Raw genomic sequence first — 21,586 nt, 5'->3', positions numbered from 1 at the left:
CCGATCTCTGCGTAGCGTCATGCCGCCCCGGCGGCGAGCGGGACGAGGCCAGGGGTGAGCAGGCCAAGCGGCGGCGAGCGGGGCCCGCCCCGCCGGGTAACGGTGACTCGGACCCGCAGCGGCCCTGCCGGTGTCTGACTCCCCGCGTCGCTGGGGGCCGTGTGCGGGCGGCGGCACGGGTGGCGGCAGGTGGAGGCTGTAGGTTGCCTCCTTGTTGTCTCTGAGTCCCGCGTAGCTCAGGCCGGGCTGCAGCTGCCTCAAGGGCCGCGCCGTAGGCGGGCCGTGGCCTCCAGCACGGCAGAAGGCGGCAGACAGGGAAGGTAAGGTTGGTATTTTCCCTTTTGAGTTTTGGTCCGGTTTACTTGGGGAGAGTGACAGCGTCATGCAGGCCAGGGACCCGTGGAGGTCAATCTGTGACATTGCGAGATGGGATAGGATAGGGTGCAGGTCTGGCATCCACTGGAGCTTTCCCATTACCTGCCTGTTCTCTTGTAAATTAAACACAGAAGCTCAGAATGCTCTGCAGAACGCCATTGGAGGCTCTGAATGCCAATTGAGTTAAAAAGGCTCCAGGCCATGAAGCTTCATTCTACAGATGGGACTTCACTGATTGTTTGAGTTGAAAAACTCTTTGTTGTAATGTAGATACTACAAAACTCGGAAAAGTAACCGAGGAAAATGCTGCTTGAAGCAGATTTATTCTGAAAGGTGAGGTGGTGTTTCCACTTCTGTGGATAGCTTCTGGCTGTCTTATAAAAAGGGGATACAATACCAAAATGCAGCAAGAGTGCTGTTAAAATTATCTTCAGCTGCATTCTAAGTTGGTGGGGGGTATTTTGGTTGGTTGGGTTTTTTTCTGGGGGGGGGGGGGGAGTTGGATTGGGTTTTTCTTCTTTGTTTTCCAGATGATTATCATCCTTCTATTCGTGGTAGTGCAATCTGTTTCTATAGCAACAGACACAGAGGCAACAGTCAGGAAGGAGAGTAATTAATACTCAGGGATTTGCATGTGCCCTCTACATGATGCTTTCCAATAATCCAAATTGACTAAGTGCCAAAAAACTCCTAAAATTAATCCTAATGCACTTTGTGTACACGATATAGACTAAGAACCTGACAGAAAAATAAGCTCTTTTTTTTTTTTAAAGCATCAATGCATTACTTGATTTAACAGCGAGAGTGAAAAGCAGTCTGACAGCAACAATAACCTTTGGCAAAGGCAGTTAACTCTGAGCTGCATTCGTGATTTTGATGCTGGCAGGTGTGAGATTCAACAGCTCACCTTGCTTTATCCCCTTAGTGACTCACATTGAGCAGGACTATTTTTTCCTATGTTATGTTATGTTATGTTCTTTTTATAGCTATGCAAGATGTGTGGTCTAAGCTAGGAAGCACAGAGGAATGTTGAGTGAATTATGTTCCAGAACAGCTGTATTCAGAAAGTCCTTAAGTCGCTCTTGAGCTGGGCCACACAAAATAGATCAAAACAGTTCCATCTGTGTTTATAACCAGTACAAGCATTGGTTATTCAGAGGCAGAAGAGTTTTGCAGGTGCTAATGAGGTGAGCAAAATAGGACACAAACCCCAAGAATTAGTTGATAACAAGAATTTGAAGAGAGTTGTGACTGGCAGGATGCAAACTGTGCAGGTGGTTGGACTGGAAAGATGGGATTCCTCGGGTGCAGCTTCAAACCTATGAACTGCTGAGATAGCATAAGGAAGGAAGGTCTTTAAAGAAACCTTCTTGGGTTATCCATGACTAGTCTTAAGTTACTCCTGGACAGGTGTGTTTTCAGAAGAGTCTATAGTTGCAAAAACACTGATGGTGGGTTTCTGGCATCTGTGCAGAGGTATTTAATCCCTTACAATGCATAGGTAGATGTGCAGGGCTTGCATTTGCTATGAACTTACTTGCTTGGATGGCTGTTCAAGAAAAACACCCACATTTGGTAATTACAAAGATGTATATTGTTACCTATGAAAGGTGAGGTGAGAACTGTCACTGAAATTATCCTGCAGAACTGATGTGCTGCCTATTTACCTGGATTTCAGCACCTTTAACAGTTATGCTATGTTCACAGTCCACAACTTCAGTAATTTTATATTTGCTTTCTCAAGGGAGAAGCAGGAGGTGGTTGTCACAATGTCTGTGCATTTAGTTCCGAATCACATCTCCTATAGGAGCACTGTTAGGCTTCTTTCCCCTTAACACTGTTTATCAAAGCCATGGGAACTTTCTTTTATAAACACATCACTTTTGATTTTCCTTTTTTTCAGAATTATGGTGGTGATAGTGATTTCCATAACAAACATATAGGCATCTGACACAGATGGGTAGGGGTAAGGAAACAGAATTGTATGCCTGGGACACTGGCTAGGGATGCTCTTCACTTGTCTTCAGGCTTTTAATTGTGAAGCATGATTAGTGGTAATGGAATCCTCAGTAAAACTGGATTTTACAGCATGGAAAGGACAGGCAGTTTCTTTTAAGCATGATCTGAGCAACATCTGCCCTCACAAAATGAAGTTACACAGTTGGTTTTGAAAACTCAGGGGTCAGTGATGGGGGCTGTGGTTTCTCTGCACATGGGTATTCATCTCTTCCATCCCTGCCTTTCCCAGTAGCCATGGACACTGAGTAGTAAGGCTTTGTGAGGGGATAGCACATTTCACTGTGTGACATCACTACCACCATGTTCAAAATAGATTCCAAACACGTCTTTTTGATTGTAACTGCCTTTGAGTGGGGCTGCGGCTGGTTCTAGTTTCCAGCCCAGATCAGTTTACGGGTGGAAATTTAGGTTGTGACCTTGGCCCATATGGTCCATCTGACCCTCACTGGGATATTCAGTGCTCAAGGACGTGAAAATTAAAGCTCAGTTTTTGCAAATGTGTTTTGAGCAGAACAGTAGGCAGTTCTCCTGAGCTCCGCCATCTCCACTACGTTGTGGCATAACTGCCCAGCTCGCTGTGACAAGAACACAAGTTAATTTACCCTGCTTTGGGAGAGAAGTTGAGATGCTTACAACCAAGAGATGCTTATGTTGTGTCTGGGAATGGGGCTCTATGGAGCTGGCCCTCGAGTCAGCTGAAGGAGAGAGCCTTGTGAAGATAAGACAGCCCTGTTTCGGCTGAACCTAATGAGGCGAGGCTAAAACAAATAAGCAGCTGCAAAACAGATTTTGAAGGCGAGAGTGCCTGAGCAAAGACCTTTGCCTAATTGTGACTTTTTAATATTAAAGTTGACACCCCTCAGTATGATAATGAGACAAATGGCATATAGAGTAGAATAGAATAGAATAGGTCCAGGTTGGAAGAGACCCTCAAGATCATTGTGTCCAACCTATCATCCAACACCACCTAATCAACTAAACCATGCAACCAAGCACCCTATCAAGTCTCCTCCTGAACACCTCCAGTGATGGCCGCATTTCTGATTTATATTTGCACCGTTGTGCAGACTTGCATTTCTGACTGAACTGGATGCTACCTGGGGTTTATTAACTTGAGCTCAATCACTCGCAGTCAGTGCATTTATCACCAGCAGTTCCGAATCTGTTGCGTCTGTTGCTTTAATAAATTAAAACTTTCAATTAACTTTTGAACTGTTTTCAGTGCAAGTCCTTATTGGAAGACTGAAAGAGGCAAATGGTAATGTTGCCAAACAGTTCTAGTAAGAGTCCTGGCCTCTGAGAGGCAGACTTTGGGATCTTACCTGTAAGCAGCCCTGATCAAACTGGTGATGGACTTGCTGTGACCCACACGAGATGGGAACCTCGAGTGTCGCAAGTAGCTGAAGCTGTCAGGCCTGGGTAGTTTCTTTAACCTAGCGGCACAGCTGGGGCAGGAAGGTAACAGGGTTTCTTTCTGCTGAGTAGAGCTTTCTATATTATTATTATCAATATTTTTGTTTCCTTTCCTAGATGCAAGGCTGTCCTGATGTCGTGGTTGCAAGGCATCGTTACGGTACGCTGGCAGAGCCACTGAAGTCGCGCTTGGCAGCACAAAGCAAGCGAGTGGCATGCCTGCCTGCCTGCCGTGCGGCGCGCTTAGCTAGCGGAGCCGCGTTGCGGCCGACACCAGGTGTCCCTTAGTGACCACCACGGCAGGAGTTTCCGGGGGCACCTCTCCGCGGCCCGGCCCTCGCTCCCCGCGGCGGGTCCGGTAGGAGAGGGCCCTGGGGGAGGCCGGGCGGGAGGGGAGCTTTCCCGGGCCTGCGCGGGGTGTGCGGGACGTGCCGGGCCGCCCCACGCGCCATGGCCGCCCCCCCCGCCCCCAGCGCCCCCGCCGAGCCTCCCGGCTGTCGCCGGGCCTGCGTACGTGCCGCGGTCGGGGGCTCCCCTCCGCCCCAGCTGGCGGGGCGCGGCGGGCGGCGGCAGCAGCAGCTTGCCGCGCCTCGCTGCCAGTGCGGAGCCGCGGCAGCCTGGCGTGCTCCACGGGAGGGAGGCAATGCTGGTGCCGGATTGCAGTTCGGAGGTGAGGACTGTCGGGGTTTTGACTTACCGGGAGCGCTGTGAAGTGTAGTTTGCCCGGAGTTGCTGCTGAGCGTGTTGGGGCACTGCCGATTTCTAGCTAAGGGAGTAAGAGCCGAAAAGTCGTGTTGGGTTGCTTTGTTTTTTAAAAGGGCAGTCTGAAGGAATATAGAGGCCCAGCGCTTTGCGAGGGGGGTGTTTTCAGCTATGATGCACTTCCAGACTTTCGGTGGTTAACTCAGACTGGCAATAATAGTGTGCCTTTTTGTTCTTGGTACCTTGTTTTAGTCTGGTGGCTTCAGCAATCTGTTTGAGACAGGAACCAGTGTGAATGCACCTGAGGATGCCTCTGGTCAGTCTCCAGCTCATTTGGCTGCTTGTGGAGGTGAAGCTTTTTTCCTACTTTGGCAGCTGCAGACAGGAGCGAATTTGAACCAACAGGTAAAAATACAGCAGGTTTGTGCCTCTCATATCTAATCTGGCATGTCAGTAGATCCAGTTTATAGTATTTATGTAAGAGAGATTTTGTATGCATGCTTGAATTGCATGAGGTATCTGCTTAACTTCTTACTAGCATAAACCAGAAATCCTGTCTGTATTGCATTAGTGATTACATTCACTATGTGTAGTGTTTCCTGTGTTACTGATTATGCATTTACTGTGTATAATGCAGTTTTCACACTTAGAGTGCTGCATGCGTATGTCTGAAGAACTTAATTGTCTACAAATGAGCATTTCTTTTTCCTTTGAATTTTTGCCCCTACTTCCAGCAAACATAAGGATTCTTCCTTTAGCTGCAAAGTTTAATTTGCTTATCTGTCTGAGCTGGTAGGAGCAAGCTGTTAGTCACAGCAATCCCTGTGTGGTGCTGAAAAGAGGCTGCTAATCGGTCTGCAGGGCATTCTGTGTAAATAATCTTTTACAAGGTAAAGGTTAAACAGTGACTATTGCAAGGGACAGTATACTGCTTTGCCATGATGAATACACTAAATGACAGTTATCAAGTCCATTTTAATAGCTAATACTCCATTAATATCATGGCAGACTGGTATAGAGAGGAACACTCTGTAGACAGGCATGTTGAAAAACAAGGTAACTTCATCCTATTGCCCTTCATTCAAATTACTGCTATATATAAATTGTTTTAGGATTGCCTTGGAGAAGCCCCAATTCATAAAGCAGCAAAAGTTGGGAGTTTGGAATGTCTTGCTGTCCTTGTTGCTGGCGATGCCAAGATTGAGTAAGTTGAGCTACATTTAGTCATTTCGTCAAGTGTCAAAGGTGCTGTGTCTACTGTACTTCTGTGCAGTGTTCATGCTAAGACTGTAAGTGTAGTATGACTGAAGTCATAGCAGCAGAATTAAAAACTGCCATAAACACCACAGTGGTGTAGACCACATGCTGTTTAGCTCCATGTTAAAGACCTCTAGTAACCGCCAAGAGAGTATTCCTGACGTCAAGTTCCCCTTGTTTGTTTTCCTGACTAATGTTGTGCTCACCTTCCTCTTGCCTTTCTGATCTGCTAAGCCAGTCATAGTCTGATGACAAATTTATTTTGAAGTAATGATTCCTTGTTGCATTTAATACCATGCTATCCTTGACAAGCCTTTTGGTATTGATTCTCTGTACTTGTTTTTATACCTCTGTCATAACATGTATTTCAGTTTTATTGAATGGTTATTGTTAATTGTGTGTTCCAGCTTGTGCAACAACAGCGGACAAACAGCAGCAGACCTTGCACTGGCATATGGCTTTCTGGAATGTGCCAAGTTCCTCACAACAACTCAGCACACGCAGACAATGAAACTGAGAGGACAGTCTGGGGACTCTCTAAGTGACAGACATGGCTTGCTGAGAGAAGATCCTGCTGGACTGAAACAAGGAAGTGAAAGCAGCAGATCTATAAGTAGGAAGAGGAGAAGATCAGATGGTGTGTAATAATGTGGGTTTACTGGAGTTCAGAATTGGTTTATTTTTTAAAAAAAATGTTTTTAATTTAAGCCAATTTGGTGTTAGGTACACAGCAGATTGCTTTAGAAGCCTGTTAGTAAGGATCAGCTTGCTTAGGTATTTAAGGTTATGGTCTTTCCGAACATAGCACATGGAGAATGCCACTGAAAAGGCTACTTTAATATAGATACTTTTAGTCATGGAGTAGCTACAGCCTTATTCTTGTTTGTCCGTGTGACAGATCCTATACTGCCAAAAGAAAGAGCTTGTAATCCCAAAATGAAACTGAGGGGAATGCAAAGTCTGAAGAAACATGACTGGACTATGCACTGAGCAGGCAGATGTGTATGCTGGTACATGGTCTCCTTCTGAGAAGGAGAAAAGCTAGTTTATTTCTACTTCTTACAGAAGACACTTGCATTGTTTTTTTTCCCAGAACAGTTGTATTCATACAGCTATAAATAAATGAGCACATAACAAATCATTCTCTCATATTTTTTCTGTGTAAATATAAGAACAGAGTTCATAAAATCCAGTACACAATAGCCACTTTAATCCCAGCCGTCATCTAAAATGCTGTTATCAACAGTACCAGGAGGAAACAATGGCTTTGAACAGTCAGCTGGCTAAAACGACCCTGAAAGGTAGAGAACAGTTCATCTTTTTTTCACAAGGGAGAATTCCATACAAGTGCTGGGCATTTCCTTTGTACAGACTTTAACAGAAACTGCTAGATAAACATAACAGTTGCTGTAGCCAAGAGATCATTAGCTACCTAATCAATGGAAGAAGTACAGTTAACAGCAGCTTATTCCTATTTCTAGAGGTTTCATTTAAAAAAATAATTCTTCATTGAAATAGCTCAAGCAACAGTTGTGTTTCTGCTGGGTTTTGACCAACTTAAAGCATGATTTTGATAACATGACAGTAGAATCTAGGTCGGCTAGTGTTCTGGCTTAGCAGGTTCTAGCATGAGGGAAATTTAGATGGTTTTTGGTCGCTGAGGTAGGCACAGATTGTAATAGGCATCCTTGTTCCAAAACTCTGGGCCCTTCCATCCACACCAGCCCTGTGCAAGAGAAGTAAAAGAGCCTTTAAATCCACTACAAATTCCAGTTTTCCCAGCTACCACCGTTGCATGTATTCTGTGTTACAAATTTTAAGATAAGCTGTGTGAATTCTTTTCAAATGCCTCCAGAATGCAATGACAATTCTTAGAAAGTTTCACTCCCACTTCCTCCCTACCACAGCTCAGTTCCTAAAAAAGTAGTTTTACATACAGACACTTCTCATTACCTTCTGCAGTTAGAGAGCCTTAATTCTGAAACTCTATTGTCCTCGCAGTTCGCATTTCTCGTCTTAAATCTTTGCCAATATTTGATATCTGAGAGCACATCAGAGTCCCTCATGCCAGAAAGCATGCTGTTGATCGTGATTTAGCAGAGAAGTTTACCTAAGCTCTTGCTTTTGCAGAATACCACATAGTTACCTAAGGTGTTTTTCAAGGAAAAAGATACAAAGTTAAGAGTCCTTCAGAGTTCCTCCTCTCTGACACTTTTGATGAGGCAAGGGGGTTCTGCATGTGTTTTATTCTCTCCGACCATTCCTGAACACTTTGTGCTTCTAACGCCCTTTGGTTCTACACGTTGTTTGGAAATGGTTTCTTACTGTATTCAGTTCAAGCTTTGACCATTATAGGACTAGCAAAATATTTAACAGCTTTTCTTTCTAGTTGGGCCCAACCCAAGGTTATCCAGTAAGACAGGAAACAAATACTGCTATTTGCAACTTAAATGTGAAGAACACCAAAAAAAACCTGTAAGAAATTGGTTACCTAACACCTATAGGATGATTTAGCTGCTTTCAGAGTGTATATTTCTGACACTATGTTCACTGTTTCATAATGTGCCGTGTCACCCCTTTTGACAGCTTTAAATATGGAAATACCATTACATGCCCTTTAGTTCTTTAGTTTCACAGATTTTCGAAACAGCTCAGTACCTGCTGTTTACACTTAGTTCAAGGCCTGATCTACAAATGCCCAGCTTTGGCTTTTTTAAAGTTTTTAAATAAACAGTTGTCTTCTTGGTTTCACTAACAGCACTTGGCAGTTTGAACAGATTTTTCTGATCTGGTCAAAATACCACACACATTTATTGCATCCACTACTGGGTGGCACGGGATGGTTTAATGGAGAGAAATTAAAGAACATTTCTTTGTACTAAAACAACTTTTAAGTAGCTGCTGACTCCATATGTCTTCTCCAAAGACACTGATTTTCAGAAAGCCAGGGACAAGTAGCATGCTTGTATGTGTAAGCATAAGCAGGTTAACCGGGATCAGTGCTTTCTGCAGAAGGAATGGAGAAGCCATAGAACACTCAATGTGTATTTAGCTGTTATTTTATGCTGAAATACATACATATGCATACGTGTGTATATATGTAAGGATGTGCATCAAGCCTCACCTTTTCCAAAATAACATGCAGATCTTCTCCTCCAGTGTAATGTGGGTCTAGAATCAAGTATTTTATGTGCCCTGTAATCTCATTCCAAGCCACTCCTAGTATTGTGTGGGCCAAAACACCTCCACCTAAAATGGGAGGAACATAAATTGCTATTAATTCTCCACTGAGACTGGATAAATGTACAAGCCTAAACCAAAAGTACATCAACACTTTAACAGTCTAGCTTGGTTATCAAACTGATTCTGAAGCTGTCCTACATAAGATTCCCCACATTATTAAAAACGTCTTTACTACAACTAGGGAAGAGTTCTTCCTACAACTAGAAGATTTACTTTACAATGTTTTTCTATATTAGAAAGGCAGGATAAATCCTCAGATTTATCTTTCCACCAGACAAAGTCAGGAATATTTCAAAGCACCCATTTCATCACATTTTTCTCTATAGAAACTTACATACAAAAGGAATCTGAAAAACTTTCTGGCTGTAAAAGGACTATAATCAGAACAGAAATCACAGTTTCTGGATAAAGGTGATCTGTTTCCTACTAAGTTTCATCAATGGATATTAGGGACAGAACAGTAACTTCCAACTCCTCTTCCTCTAGCCTGCAAATGGCTAACAGGGAGAATTAGATGTGCTGGTCACAGGTCAGTTTCTGTGTGTTTCTTTCAGACAGCATGAGTTTTTGTCCTTGAGATAGTTTAGTAATGACTGCAACACAACAGAAAAAATGGCAAGAACACAAGCAAAAAATTAAATCCCTAAAACTCACATCAAAAAGATGACCTCCTCTGCTCCTCCAACAACAACAAAAATTAAACCAATCTACAAGAGTATTACAAGGAAGGATTTTTATTAAAGGATTCTAAGTTCTTGAAATGGAGACAAATAGGCTGCTGACAGGCCAAGAATATTTAATACCACAATCCAGACTTCTGGCACCTGTACTTTGAAATTCAGAGTTACACTGTCTTGTAGAAGTGCCAAATACAGATTGTGAAAATTGCTCAAACTAAAATTTCATTAAAGCTGAAAATGAAACTTTCAATAGTCTTCATTTTCTAAACCTTGGAAATAGGTCAATTAAAGTTACAGTGCTCTTACAAATTGCATTTCTTATGTTACCAACATTTGTGATTACTAGAACTGGTCTTAAAAAGAACTGGATAATACCCTTCTCTCAGAAACCAAATAAGTACTATGCTTCTCTGATGGGAAGCTTTGAGGAACTGTAGAACTTCTGCTCCTTTGCAGAGCAGAAGATTGCAGCCAGACTAAATTGTATCATTTTTCAGGCTCCCTGGGGAAAAACACGACTGTTAATTCATTTAGAGTTTTTTTATTAACTCCTGTACCTTAAACTGACTGAATTGTAATTGAAATTCAGCAAGGGAGGCCAGGTGCTTTCACTGGCATCCTTCAATACTCCAGCACTTACCAATCATAATTGGAGTTCCTTCAGTCTTGAAATGATTAGCAAGCTCTCTTCCCTGCAATGCTAGTTCAGAACCCTGGCTAGGGAAGAAAAAGATAAGTGACTTGTCATCCTCATTAGGCTTACGTCTCCAATTGTCCATTATACTCATTAACTGAGTAGAAAGTCGCTTAGGGTTTTCCTGTGTAAACATCCTGGGATAAAATAAAAGAATTCTTTTAATGTAACTTAGATTCTGGTTGGACCAATGAATCTGGTTAAGCCCAGTTAACACCGAGGCACCTGGAGTCACTCAGTCTGTAAGGCATCTGCTGCTTACCTCCCACAGTAGGGACAGCTGTTAAACCCCAACAGCTCCTTCTGAGCAGCTGAACACCAGACTGGCTACCTCTGCCAGAGAGGGGAGGTCTGAACTAACAGAATATCAGCAGAAAGAACAAAAGAATAATGTGTTGATAAAGGTGTGTTTATAATAATGTCTCTTGTGTTTACAGCAGAAATCTGCCTTAAAAGCAACTGCAGTACTCACACCCAGGCTGGCTTTAAAAAAACCAAATCTGCTCAAAGCAACACTGAGCCCAGCTTTGTTATTCTCTCTCTGCTTTCTTTTTCAGCTATGGGCATAAACCACAGACAAAAGTAGTCTATGTGGAAGAGAAAGGAACACATGCAATACATGCATGTACTCCAGGATTCAGACTGTAGAGCTGTGTCTGGAGACTCTCATTCCCCTTAGAACACAGACAGTACTCCCAAAAGTGGTGATGGAAGCTAGGCAAGGAAATCAGTAGAGGTATTTTTTAAATCTTGTCATTGTGTTTCTTCATGTAGTAGTTAACCTTTTGAAGGCCCAAAGAAACCCTGCATGCCTGCTTCTCAAGTTCCTGGAGATGGATTAAATGCAGGCAGAATACAAAGCTGGGACAGGGTACATTTACAACAATAGATTTAGTTCTAGTGTTGCTAGTGCAGCTGTGAAGTCTTACTCCCATACAGAGTTTGAAGCACTACCTGGAAATAAGTTCAAGACAATAATGCTATCCACTGCCTGTGACCAGCTGAAAAAGATGCATGACATTTCTTCTCAGCATGTAAGTGATGCTGGCTTTTTATAATCCTGAAAAACACTGCTGCTCCCTTGTAGCAGCACTATGAGCAGTTCTACCCTGTTCACAAAGGAATACATGCTATATTCCTCGGTGCAGGGATGAAAACCTTCATCCTGGCAAAGCCTGCCACAGCTGCTATAAATAATAGGTGGATCATCTGCAAATATAAGCTCTGGAACAACAAAAACAAAGATTAAAAGTGTCTATATAGAGCTTTACAAAGAATTGAAGAACCAAACTATTTCCCTGCTGTTCAGAATCACCATTGCCATGGTCATAGGCTTTTTTAGAGGAGATTCTACAGTAGATACTATAAGTAAATGTAGCTCATGAGTAGTTTGTTTTTTTTTTAATAGAATTTGCAGACACACTAAATCAGTATATATTCTTTATCTCATGATTTATTTAACATAAAATGTTCAGGGATTTGTTAGTGTGCTTAATATTTTTACTTCTGAAAAATGCTGAACCATCATTCTTTTTCTCCCAAGTATATCTGTAAGGTTCTTTACTGCATATGATTTATTTCCATCCTGACAATCTGACACTCCCTTGTTTTATCTGTCACACAACCCCAAAAAAGAGAATGCTATTTCTAGGCTACTCAGGGATTTGCATTCATCCTGAAGTGACAGGTTGGTTCTGTGGACAAAGTAGTAATTTCCTGACTGCATGCACTCAGCTCATTATGGCTGCTTCAAAAATTATAGTTATGGTGCAAAGGAATAGGCTGGATTCCAGGTCACTTTGCATCATCAGGCAATTTACAGCAACAGCAAACTGGAAGCCACGAGGTCCCAAGAAACTCAGCAATGTCTTCATTTGTAAGCACGGAGCACAACCAAAGGCAGGAATACAGGGATTATTAACAAGTAACCTTAAAATATTTGCTATCTCTTATTATCCCTATTCTCCCACCTATTGTAATGGCAATTTGCATTTTAAGGCATTCAATCTTTTTCATAATTACAGAGCTATTAAGTTGATCCTTACCTGACAAATAGTATTTTTGAAGTTATTCCAAATAGCTGATTCAAAACAAGCTGCACCTCAATTGAACCAATCCATTGCCGTGACCCAACAAACGCCGCAGGCTTGTCTCCAGCATCCACCAGTGCCTTAGCAACGTCATGATGAAGAAGAAAAACATCAACAACATACAGTAGGCAACTCCACCACTTTCTGTGAACAAAGCTGGTTTACATGTATAGCAATATACACCTAGCTGGTCAAAAGCAGATAAATGGACGTTGGATCCATTCACTGTACTTGTGTTTTCAAAGTGTCACTTGAATGCTGATACAAAACAGCGCCCCTAAGTGCACGGCAGAAGCCCATGTCCACAGGCAGACTTCAAGCTGAGAGCGTGAGCACCGAGCTAGCTAGTAACTGGGCACATCACCTGTACTGCAGGAATATCTAGATTGCCATTCAAAGCATCTCAGAAAGAGATCCATAAAATAGTACTCTGGGGAAAATATACCAAAGGCTGTGGTTTATTTTAAACTCTTCTGCATTCTGAGGCTTTTTGAAATTTTTTTACATGCAGGATTTTAGAGGGGCCTTTCCCACTCAAGATGGGAAGCCCACAAAGTCTACTAAAGGCTACTGTCCTCTTCTAGATGTCTAAAGTAATACAGTTACTGTTTAGGTTTAGAAGTGGACTAGGAAATGCAGTTTGAACTTTATAGCTCACATTTCTGTTAGGTAAGATGGAAGTTAGTTTATGGATGGAACCAAGCTTTGCTGAAAATGTTCAGTAAATATAATGCAAAGAGCTATTTTTAGAAGACTGAAGATAACTGCAGTATTTCTTGGTAGGCAGACCAGTATTAGCTGCCCAAGTTTTTCATTGGTGCCTTTAACAGAAGTGAACATCTTTGGGTTTCTATTTGAATTCAGAATGGAAAAAGAAGTGGAGAGTTCACAAACCAGGAAAAGCCTCCTCTCTCGGCAAAGCTGCAAAAGGCAGCAGGAAATCAACGCACAGCATCTGGGGACTAATTCAGCTGTCACTGAATACAAAAGTCAGTTTCAAAACGGACTGTAATGTGACACATTGGGTTCTTCAATTTTTTTTTCATTTAGAAAAATCAGTGACAGTCATAATCTGAGGAAATACTTTGAAGTCTATTTTAATGAGTCTTATTTGTACATATAACGTTACCCAACACCGAGAAACATTTGGAGACAGATCTTCTATAATAAAATTTGTTTTTAACAATTGAGAACTACTACAGTTCAATTTAAAAGATAACTTAAAAACCTTGCATAAACCCCATGTCTAAAATATGTGACATTTGATATCTAAAAAATAATCTATATAAACTTTTCTAGGCAAACATGAATCTGCTTAAATGTTCTGTACCTGTTGAATTTCCTTGTGTGTTGGTATAGGTGCATCAGTGTAACCCTGCTGCCTGAACCAAGAACAGATTGTCTGCAAAGACCGATAGGCACAGCCCCAGCCACTGTCATCAATCCGATCCTGCATATAGTGGTGGTAGCTATACACACCATGTACTAAATAAACCTGCACAGAAAAGGAGAATACACATTATCTGATCACATCTGTGGCATTTTTCCTAGATGTCAGGTGGCTTGTCAGTTAGGAGAACTGCATTATATTTGGAAGAATTGAAGTGTTGTTATTCACACATGATTTACTCCTTGGTTTTGTCACAGTTTTAATTTCTTGTCCTGGTTCTGAGAAACTACATGCTAAAAATGTGTGCATCCTTTTCCAAGAAAAAGCAATTTATTTGGGACAAATACAGCTAAAGCAATACCATTTTGTGCAGAGAAACACTAAACGCTTCTGCTTAAAAGGCCAAGTCAGTTACTTCACTATTTTATCTGTACAATATTGACTATCTAAATTACTTCTTTGAATAGCAAATCTCAGTTAAAATAAACTGTACTTTCTTATAAATGTTTAAATTTAAACTTACCATGCCAGACTCTGCACCAGGTGAACTAAGATGCAAATGTGGGTTTCTGAGATACCCATCTTTATATGGTTCATCTGGAAAATGATAAGCATTTGCTCTCTTGAAATATGGTCTGTCACAGGGCAGATTGAACAATCCATGCAGTTCCTACATGCAAGTTCAAATAAAGAGCACAATTAAAAATTTTCATTAAAAGAAACACATTTTAAGTAACAAATACATAATACATAATTTTAACATAATAAAATACATAATTTTAACATCCCAGTTTGACAAATTAATGTATTAAAATATGCCTAATTAAACATTCAGCATGTACCTCTGCTTTTCTACTAGATCTCACCTTTCAAAGGAAGGACATGCAGACTTAGCTCCCATCTAAAGGGCCCACTATTTTACACAGTCCTGTTACTTAACATCTGCAGCTGGAACCATACTGAAGATACTATGAGTGAAAGTATAGTAAAATACACCTTAACAGAAAAGAATTGCAGCTTCATTTATGTTGTAGTATAGACACACACACTCTGAATTATAACCTTCTAATGTTGAAGACATACAAATACCTCATATTGAGGCTTGGGATTAAGCAGATTCAGTCTATTTTTAAGTCTCTTAAGCGCTGTTTACGACACTGCAGCCACATTTAAAGAGATATATTGTCTTACGCTACAGACTGCAGGAGTGAAAGGAATGATGAGATCATCTGGGATAATGTGTGTAACACAGGGAATACGTTTTATGCAGCAGATGACCCAGCACTGAACCCAACCACATTAACTACTTAGCAATCAGTGGGTAAGAGAGCAGGAAAGATTTCATGCGCCAACAATGCCTGAGGCCTCTGCAAATGCGAGGAATAAATTAGGTTTTATATACTTGGTAATGCTTCACATGGAAAATGAAAAACCTCCACAGCTCGTTCAGCTCTAAGGCAGCACGAATATTCTTTCCCTGCACTTTGTGTGACCTCAGCTGGTACCTGCCAGGTACACATCTCAGTCTGAAAGGACTGCCACATCAGAACATTTTTCCACCTCAATGATACTCCTTTTTCTAGACGGGACAACCAGGAAGGTAAAGAGCAAGCAGACAAAAGCTAGCTAAGGCTTGTCAGCTGTGAGCCACAAAAAGCAGTCCTTCCCCATCCCCAGCAAGCAAGCAAACAAAAAAAGCCAACAACACACAATGTTGAGAAGGAAGCAAACAAAAAAAAAGAACCCCCAACCTTAACCCTCCCTTTCAAGATATATGTTAAAGCCTGCAAGTATTAACACACTACAAATAATCCAATATTCTACTGTGGAAGTGAAGAAATTCAAAGAGTACGGTACTGAAAGTATAATTTAAATAAAAACATTGTAAAATAACTCCTATGGAGTTTCAAAGTGTCTATCCTCCCCCTACAAAAATGAGATCTGGCATATCTAATAAGATAACATTTCACTGCTTCAGTTGTAATAAAAATCAAACTTTAAAATAGCAGTATCTGTTAGTATCTATTCTACATTGCTAAATGAAACCCTTTAACACTCATCCAGTTACAATAATCTAAAAAAACCAAAAAGAAGGTCAGGTTCCATTAGTATTTGTTGGCTTTACCTTCCTGTAACTTTCCAGCTGATCATCTGAAATACCTGTAGGATATGAGATTGTGACAAGGTGATTTTTTCCTGGCAACATGAAATGAAATTGTTCTGGTACCACAATTGACGTTCCCTTCATGTATTTCATGATACACCTTTCCATGTCAGTTAATTGCCTGTGAATTGCTTTCACCAGGAGATTTTGTACCCTACAAAGTGTAAGTGAGAATATTTAAACAGTAGAACAGCAATGGTGGATCATTTTCTCTGACAGTTATACAATAGTTACATGCGTATCTGCACCAGCTCTGATCAACTCCCTATTCCCATGCTTTCATTCCCACAGACAGAACCTCACTGTGCTTTACTCAAAGCATGTCTGTATGCAGAAACACCTCTCAAGTGATTCAAAGTACAGGTACCCTTTTATCTCCAAATACCTTGTATCTGGGGAATCTGCCAAAATAAAAGTTACCTATGACTACATGCATGGGTTTTTTTTGCATTTCACCCACCCCACTTAGCATCCTTCAGAGCCAAATACTATGGCAAAAATGCAAGAAAAAGGACAGAGGAGACTAATGTTTTGTACCTTCGCCTACCTAGATGCAGCTCCTAATGCAATACTGAGATTACAAAGACTCAAATACATTCAACACTCACATGCTACAAGAATTTTTACAATGTTTTTCTGGCTTTCTCAATGCCTTGCTAAGCAATGATTATGAGTTACCAAGATATTGACAAGCAATTTTTTTTGCAGATAACAAAAGCACTGTGTCTCAAGATTATCAAACCCAAGTTACCTACAGGAGCTTTTGTTATTTACACAGCTAAATTCCATTAGAAAAATACTATGTGCTCCTTCATTAAATTGATTTATGATCCAGCTCTACTTCATTATTTCAAGTAAAAGCAGAAAATAAGCTGAAAAATTGCAAGTTCAGAATAACACTTACTTTCCCCACGTTTCCTCTGGAGAAACAGATACAACAACATCAACTGGTAATGTCATATTTATGTAGTGGTGTTCCTTATTTTCCCTTTCAATGACTGGAGCCAAAGCAGCTAACGAAGATGTCATTTCCAACATAAGGTCTATATTGATTATCTGCTGCTGCAAAGAATAAAGACACCAGTAGTACATCTGCAACAGCATATGTATGATTATAGATACTCAGTATCAAACTCATTAATTAAATACTTGGGCTAAAAAAAAAACAGCTACTAATGCTAAAGGCAAACTCCATTGGAATGGGCTGCCTGGGGAGGTGGTGGAGTCACCATCATTGAAGGTGTTCAGGAGGAGACTTGATGGGGTGCTTGGTGCCATGGTTTAGTTGTTTAGGTGGGTTGGACATGATGATCTTGAAGGTCTCTTCCAACCTGGTTTATTCTATGTATTCTATGTGCTGATTTTCTGTAGATGGATCTCTGCATTCACATGGAGTTCCCAATGGCTTTAGAAGAATTCTTGTAAGTTATGACAATGTCTGTTTGTGTACAACAAGGCCTAGGGAGGGCAGATCTAAAACTGTGATGATAGGTCATCTGATATATTTTGTGTGGTGAGACACATACCGTATCTTGTAACTTTTTATCCTTTTTTTTCCCAACCTTTCGTTTGGTCTCATCATCTTGATCAAACCTAAATAATCAACAGAACAAGATGTTTCTATAATATGAAATTAATCTATTAAAAGAATATATATAATTAAATATACTCACTGTATAAATCGTCTTATCTCCTTGCAAGGAGCATCATCAGTCAGCTCTGGAACAGCATTCATACCACTGTTAGGCCACACATAGACTGAACTGTGGCAAATTCTTAATACCAGAACATCTGAGGACAGTTTGTTTGCAAGATCACTGAAAACATATCCTAATGCCTTTTTTGTTGATGCCTCTGAAACATAGTAAGGATACAGTTCAGTTAGCCTAAAAAAATTCCTTCACTTTCCTTAGATCTGCTGGGCATACATTAAAAACAAAAGGTACTTTTTGATTGGGAATAAAAATGTTCAGTGCTGTCACAATCAGAAAATAACTATGTAAACAAAAACTGAGATAAATTTTACTCAGCAGATCTGTCTCAAACATTCATACTCACACCTGCTTGAACGAAAGTATCCTTTCTCTCAGATGCTATCAAATAAGAAGAGCTGAATGAATTAACAGAAGACCGCACCATAGTCAATTCTTACATCAGTAATTCTTAATCAAGCCTATAGTAGCATACAAATGTCTAAGTACAAACTTCTACATATGGTTACATGTAGTCTTTTGGAGTAAACCTTGGAAAGAGTCTATCTGAGTCATGTTTCTCACTTCCCATCATCATTTAGAAATACAAACCAAAGCCACTAGGTTTTCGGAAATCAGGGCCTACACTGTAGCTGCAGATCAGACATTGGACAAAATAAACCTCTAAATACAAGCTACACCCTGAATCTTAATTACAGGCATATATGGCTGTCTTTCAGAGCTTGACTTGACTTCTTAAGCTTCACCCACTACTTACAACCTCAACCAGTACTGGATATGATAAGGCACCTTTTGTACATTACCAGCATTGTTGTCCTCACTGAGGAAATTAAAAAACATTACTTAGAATACAACAAGTTATACAAAGCCTAACAAGCTATCAAAGACTAAACTGAACTGCAATTCTTTAATGTGTTTAACTTAGATTTGGCCACTATCAGTTGACTTTTGCACTAAAAGTATGTAAAATTTACAGTATTAGGAGAATCAAACAAATATCCTCCAAAAGAAAAACCTCACTGCCTTCCGAAGGAGTGGTCTGCTGTATTTACACACTAACAGGTGTCAATACCATGCCTTTGGACAATCCAAGTACCACTCTGCTTCACTGTGGCTAAAATTCACTACACTGCAAAGAAAGCCAAATAAATAGCCTTTCTCTGAGGATGCCATTCCCCAAAAGCACTTATGATTTAGGCCAACCTATTCAGACACTTCAATTCCACATCATGAACTGAAATGAGCCCAACCTCTTTCGTAAGTTTCTCTAGCACTGAAGTCAGTTTCTAGTAAAGCCATGTCCTTTTAAAATGCAGAAGGAGCTACAGCTAGGGACACTCTCCTTCCACACTACCACGATGATCTCGAAGGTCTTTTCCAACCTGGGTAATTGTGTTCTATTCTATTCTAAGATAGCTCAATGGCCACTCACAGCCTTGAGCAGACTTTAAGTGAATGCCACATTACTGTAAGACTGCAGGACTAGAGGTGTCTCTTAACACCACACTGTCTACTCCCTTGCTATCCCATGGAATCACAGTAGCCAATCCCACCTAAATTCAGTAACTAGTTGGCTTCTTTATTTTCTCTATTACTCTAGAATAACTGGACCACAATCTCAATATCATTAAGATAATCCTGTTATAACCAAATGAAGTCATATCAAGTTGTTCTCTGTTTGCTTAGAATTTCAAGGTCAACTTTTGAGTTCAAACTCAAAAGTGATCCCAATACCAAATCCCTAAGTAGGAAAAATACATAAATACAATTACCTAAACCTGGCAATTTAAAGTCTAAGACAAATTAAATTAAAAAAAACAAATGATGGACAAAAGACTCACTAAAAATTAATGAAGATAAAGAATAATATTTTGTGTACTGAATCTTAAGGGGTTTGGGAAGAAGCACCATCTGGTGAAATGCCAAGAAAACAAACAGTCTAACTAGTTAATTAATAAAGGTTTTTTATAGAGATGTTAAGAAATCTATTATAGTCTTACACACACCATCAGTAGTTGCCAGCTGAAATGCAAGATCCAAGCCTCCTCTTATTCTAAAGAGTATGTTCATGGCTTCTAGAATTACCTAAAGAGGAAAGAGAAGCAATGAAAATTAATGGCTATTTCAATGTACTTTCTCTCCAGTTCCAGTTGATTGTTATTACATAGAGTGTGCAGGCACCCTGGCAATTACTGCATCTGCTCAGGCCATGAAAGGTCACTGAATAACCAGGGAAATGAGTGGCAAAGTAAGGTGATTGGGCCAGTACCTCAATTACAAAAGTACTGGCACAAACACAGTCCAGAAAAGATATTTTCTACCTAAATAAGAAAATCTTCATTTTATACCTGTACCATTTAGAAATAATTTGGGAAAAAATGTCATTGTTTCTTATTGTTTTGACCCAAACATGATGTTTCCCATCCTATGGCTTTCTTCCAGTTCAGGTAAATCAAGTATTGCTCTAAGCATTTGAGCTATAAGGTAATTTTGTGTATTTGTAAATGTGCATTTATCTTGATCAGGAAATAACAGCTTCAGGGAAAGGAGAGGAGGGGGAAAAAATCTAGAACCCAGGCTGAGTTTCGTATCTGACACACAAGCACAGAGACCATCCAGATGTTTTCTTTCCCCTTCCAAAGTCCCTGCTTAGTGTCCTCACAATTGTTTGTTGTGGACATTTTAATGCAATTTTCATCAGAGAACTCATCTACATGGAAAACCCTGATTTTACTGAGAGTTTTTCAGTCAGATCAATTCCCAGTCAAGTCCAACATAACAGCTACAAAACCAGCTGTGCCAGTACAGAGAGGCACAAAAGGTGACAGCCCAGAATAGGGCGAGTATTGTTCAATCCATCAGTCCACAAGAGAAAATGCTTCACAGCATAGCCACAATTGCTCAAACCCCCCTGACATCTGTAATGTTTTGATTCCCACAGCCTAATCTTGAACAATTTTAGGTACCCAGTTACCCACATCAATATCTTGTGAGTGTGAGATCCAGAGTGCCAGCATGTTATAGAACAAATGCTTGGGCTGATGTGGAACGTGTTATTTGAATTATTACATAAGCATAGTAACATTTGAAAATGAAAAGCAGAACTCTGCAAAAGTAGCAAGAGGAGATTTTGCCTTTTCATAGTGTCTCCTTATCGCTGACGTGGTCTGCCGACAAATCCCTGAAGGCCCAGATGCCTAAGGGCCCCAAGGGGACAAGCCGGCGGCGCGAAAAGCGCCACCGCACCGTCCGGCACAAGCTGAGCCCTCCAGAAAGGGCCTCGAACCCTAAGCTGCCCACGGGGCCCCAACACCTCTCCCCAAAGCGCCCCAATGGACTGGAGCCCCAAACAACGCCGCCGAACACCCGCCCGAGAGCGGACGGGCAGTCGGACCGCAGCCCGCCCCGCTCGCCCCAGTACGGGGCAGCGTCTCACACCACTCCTCCGCAGCCATTTCAGGAGTTGGCAGAACGGCCAGGGAGCTCTCTAGGGCAAGTCCCCCGCACCGCCGCCCCCCAGTCCGCGGGTCCCCGGGGGCGGGCTCACCACGTCCGTCAGCGCCGCCGCGGGGGCCGAGCCCGGCCGCATCCTCCCCGCCTGCACTCGCTCCCGCCCAAGAGGCGGAGTGGGACTTCACCGCCTATTCCCCGGCGGAAGCTGCCGACTTTCTCCAGCAGCCCATGCCGCCGCACTGCGGCGCTGCGCAGCCGCCAGCGAATCGGGCCGTACCAACGCAGGGAGCGGGGCAGGCATAGGGGAGAGCTCCCAATTCTGCCCCTTGGACCTTCCCGTTTCCTGGCAACTGGCACTAACAGAGGGCTGGCGGCGGCCGCCTCGGGCCATCGG

The 21,586-nt window shown here is 41.5% G+C and overlaps 2 protein-coding genes across 2 annotated transcripts; one reads left to right on the top strand and one right to left on the bottom strand.

Annotated features, from left to right (window-relative positions):
• The first annotated feature begins 4,381 nt into the window (after positions 1-4,381).
• ANKRD37 (ankyrin repeat domain 37) lies at positions 4,382-6,463 on the top strand. The gene is made up of 4 exons (XM_009910881.2): positions 4,382-4,477; positions 4,762-4,914; positions 5,622-5,713; positions 6,174-6,463. Exons 1-4 carry the CDS (start codon positions 4,451-4,453, stop codon positions 6,409-6,411), a joined length of 510 nt encoding a protein of 169 aa, XP_009909183.2. The 5' UTR covers positions 4,382-4,450; the 3' UTR covers positions 6,412-6,463.
• Positions 6,464-6,777: 314 nt separating this feature from the next.
• UFSP2 (UFM1 specific peptidase 2) lies at positions 6,778-21,384 on the bottom strand. The gene is made up of 12 exons (XM_054161871.1): positions 21,287-21,384; positions 19,746-19,824; positions 17,701-17,881; positions 17,554-17,620; positions 16,932-17,089; positions 15,989-16,181; positions 14,387-14,533; positions 13,804-13,968; positions 12,429-12,553; positions 10,330-10,406; positions 8,891-9,015; positions 6,778-7,492 (listed from the first exon to the last, which is right to left on the bottom strand). The coding sequence occupies exons 1-12, from the start codon at positions 21,326-21,328 to the stop codon at positions 7,406-7,408; spliced, it is 1,446 nt and encodes a 481-aa protein (XP_054017846.1). The 5' UTR covers positions 21,329-21,384; the 3' UTR covers positions 6,778-7,405.
• Between the last annotated feature and the right edge of the window lie 202 nt (positions 21,385-21,586).

The sequence above is a fragment of the Dryobates pubescens genome, chromosome 1 (genome assembly GCF_014839835.1).
Source record: "Dryobates pubescens isolate bDryPub1 chromosome 1, bDryPub1.pri, whole genome shotgun sequence".
NCBI lineage: Eukaryota > Metazoa > Chordata > Aves > Piciformes > Picidae > Dryobates > Dryobates pubescens.
Note: the sequence above shows the minus strand (reverse complement) of the source record. Positions and strands in the feature narration are given on the sequence as shown.

Bases quoted from the DNA above. Each gene is read 5' to 3' on its own strand.
- ANKRD37 (XM_009910881.2), top strand. From the start codon at position 4,451: ATGCTGGTGCCGGATTGCAGTTCGGAG. The intron at 4,478-4,761 runs GTGAGGACTGTC...ACCTTGTTTTAG, and splicing joins TGCCGGATTGCAGTTCGGAG to TCTGGTGGCTTCAGCAATCT. The intron at 4,915-5,621 runs GTAAAAATACAG...AAATTGTTTTAG, and splicing joins GAGCGAATTTGAACCAACAG to GATTGCCTTGGAGAAGCCCC.
- UFSP2 (XM_054161871.1), bottom strand. From the start codon at position 21,328: ATGCGGCCGGGCTCGGCCCCCGCGGCGGCGCTGACGGACGTG. The intron at 17,621-17,700 runs GTGAGTATATTT...TTGATTATTTAG, and splicing joins GAGATAAGACGATTTATACA to GTTTGATCAAGATGATGAGA. The intron at 7,493-8,890 runs GTGAGGCTTGAT...TCTCTTGCACAG, and splicing joins TGCATGTTATTTTGGAAAAG to GGCTGGTGTGGATGGAAGGG.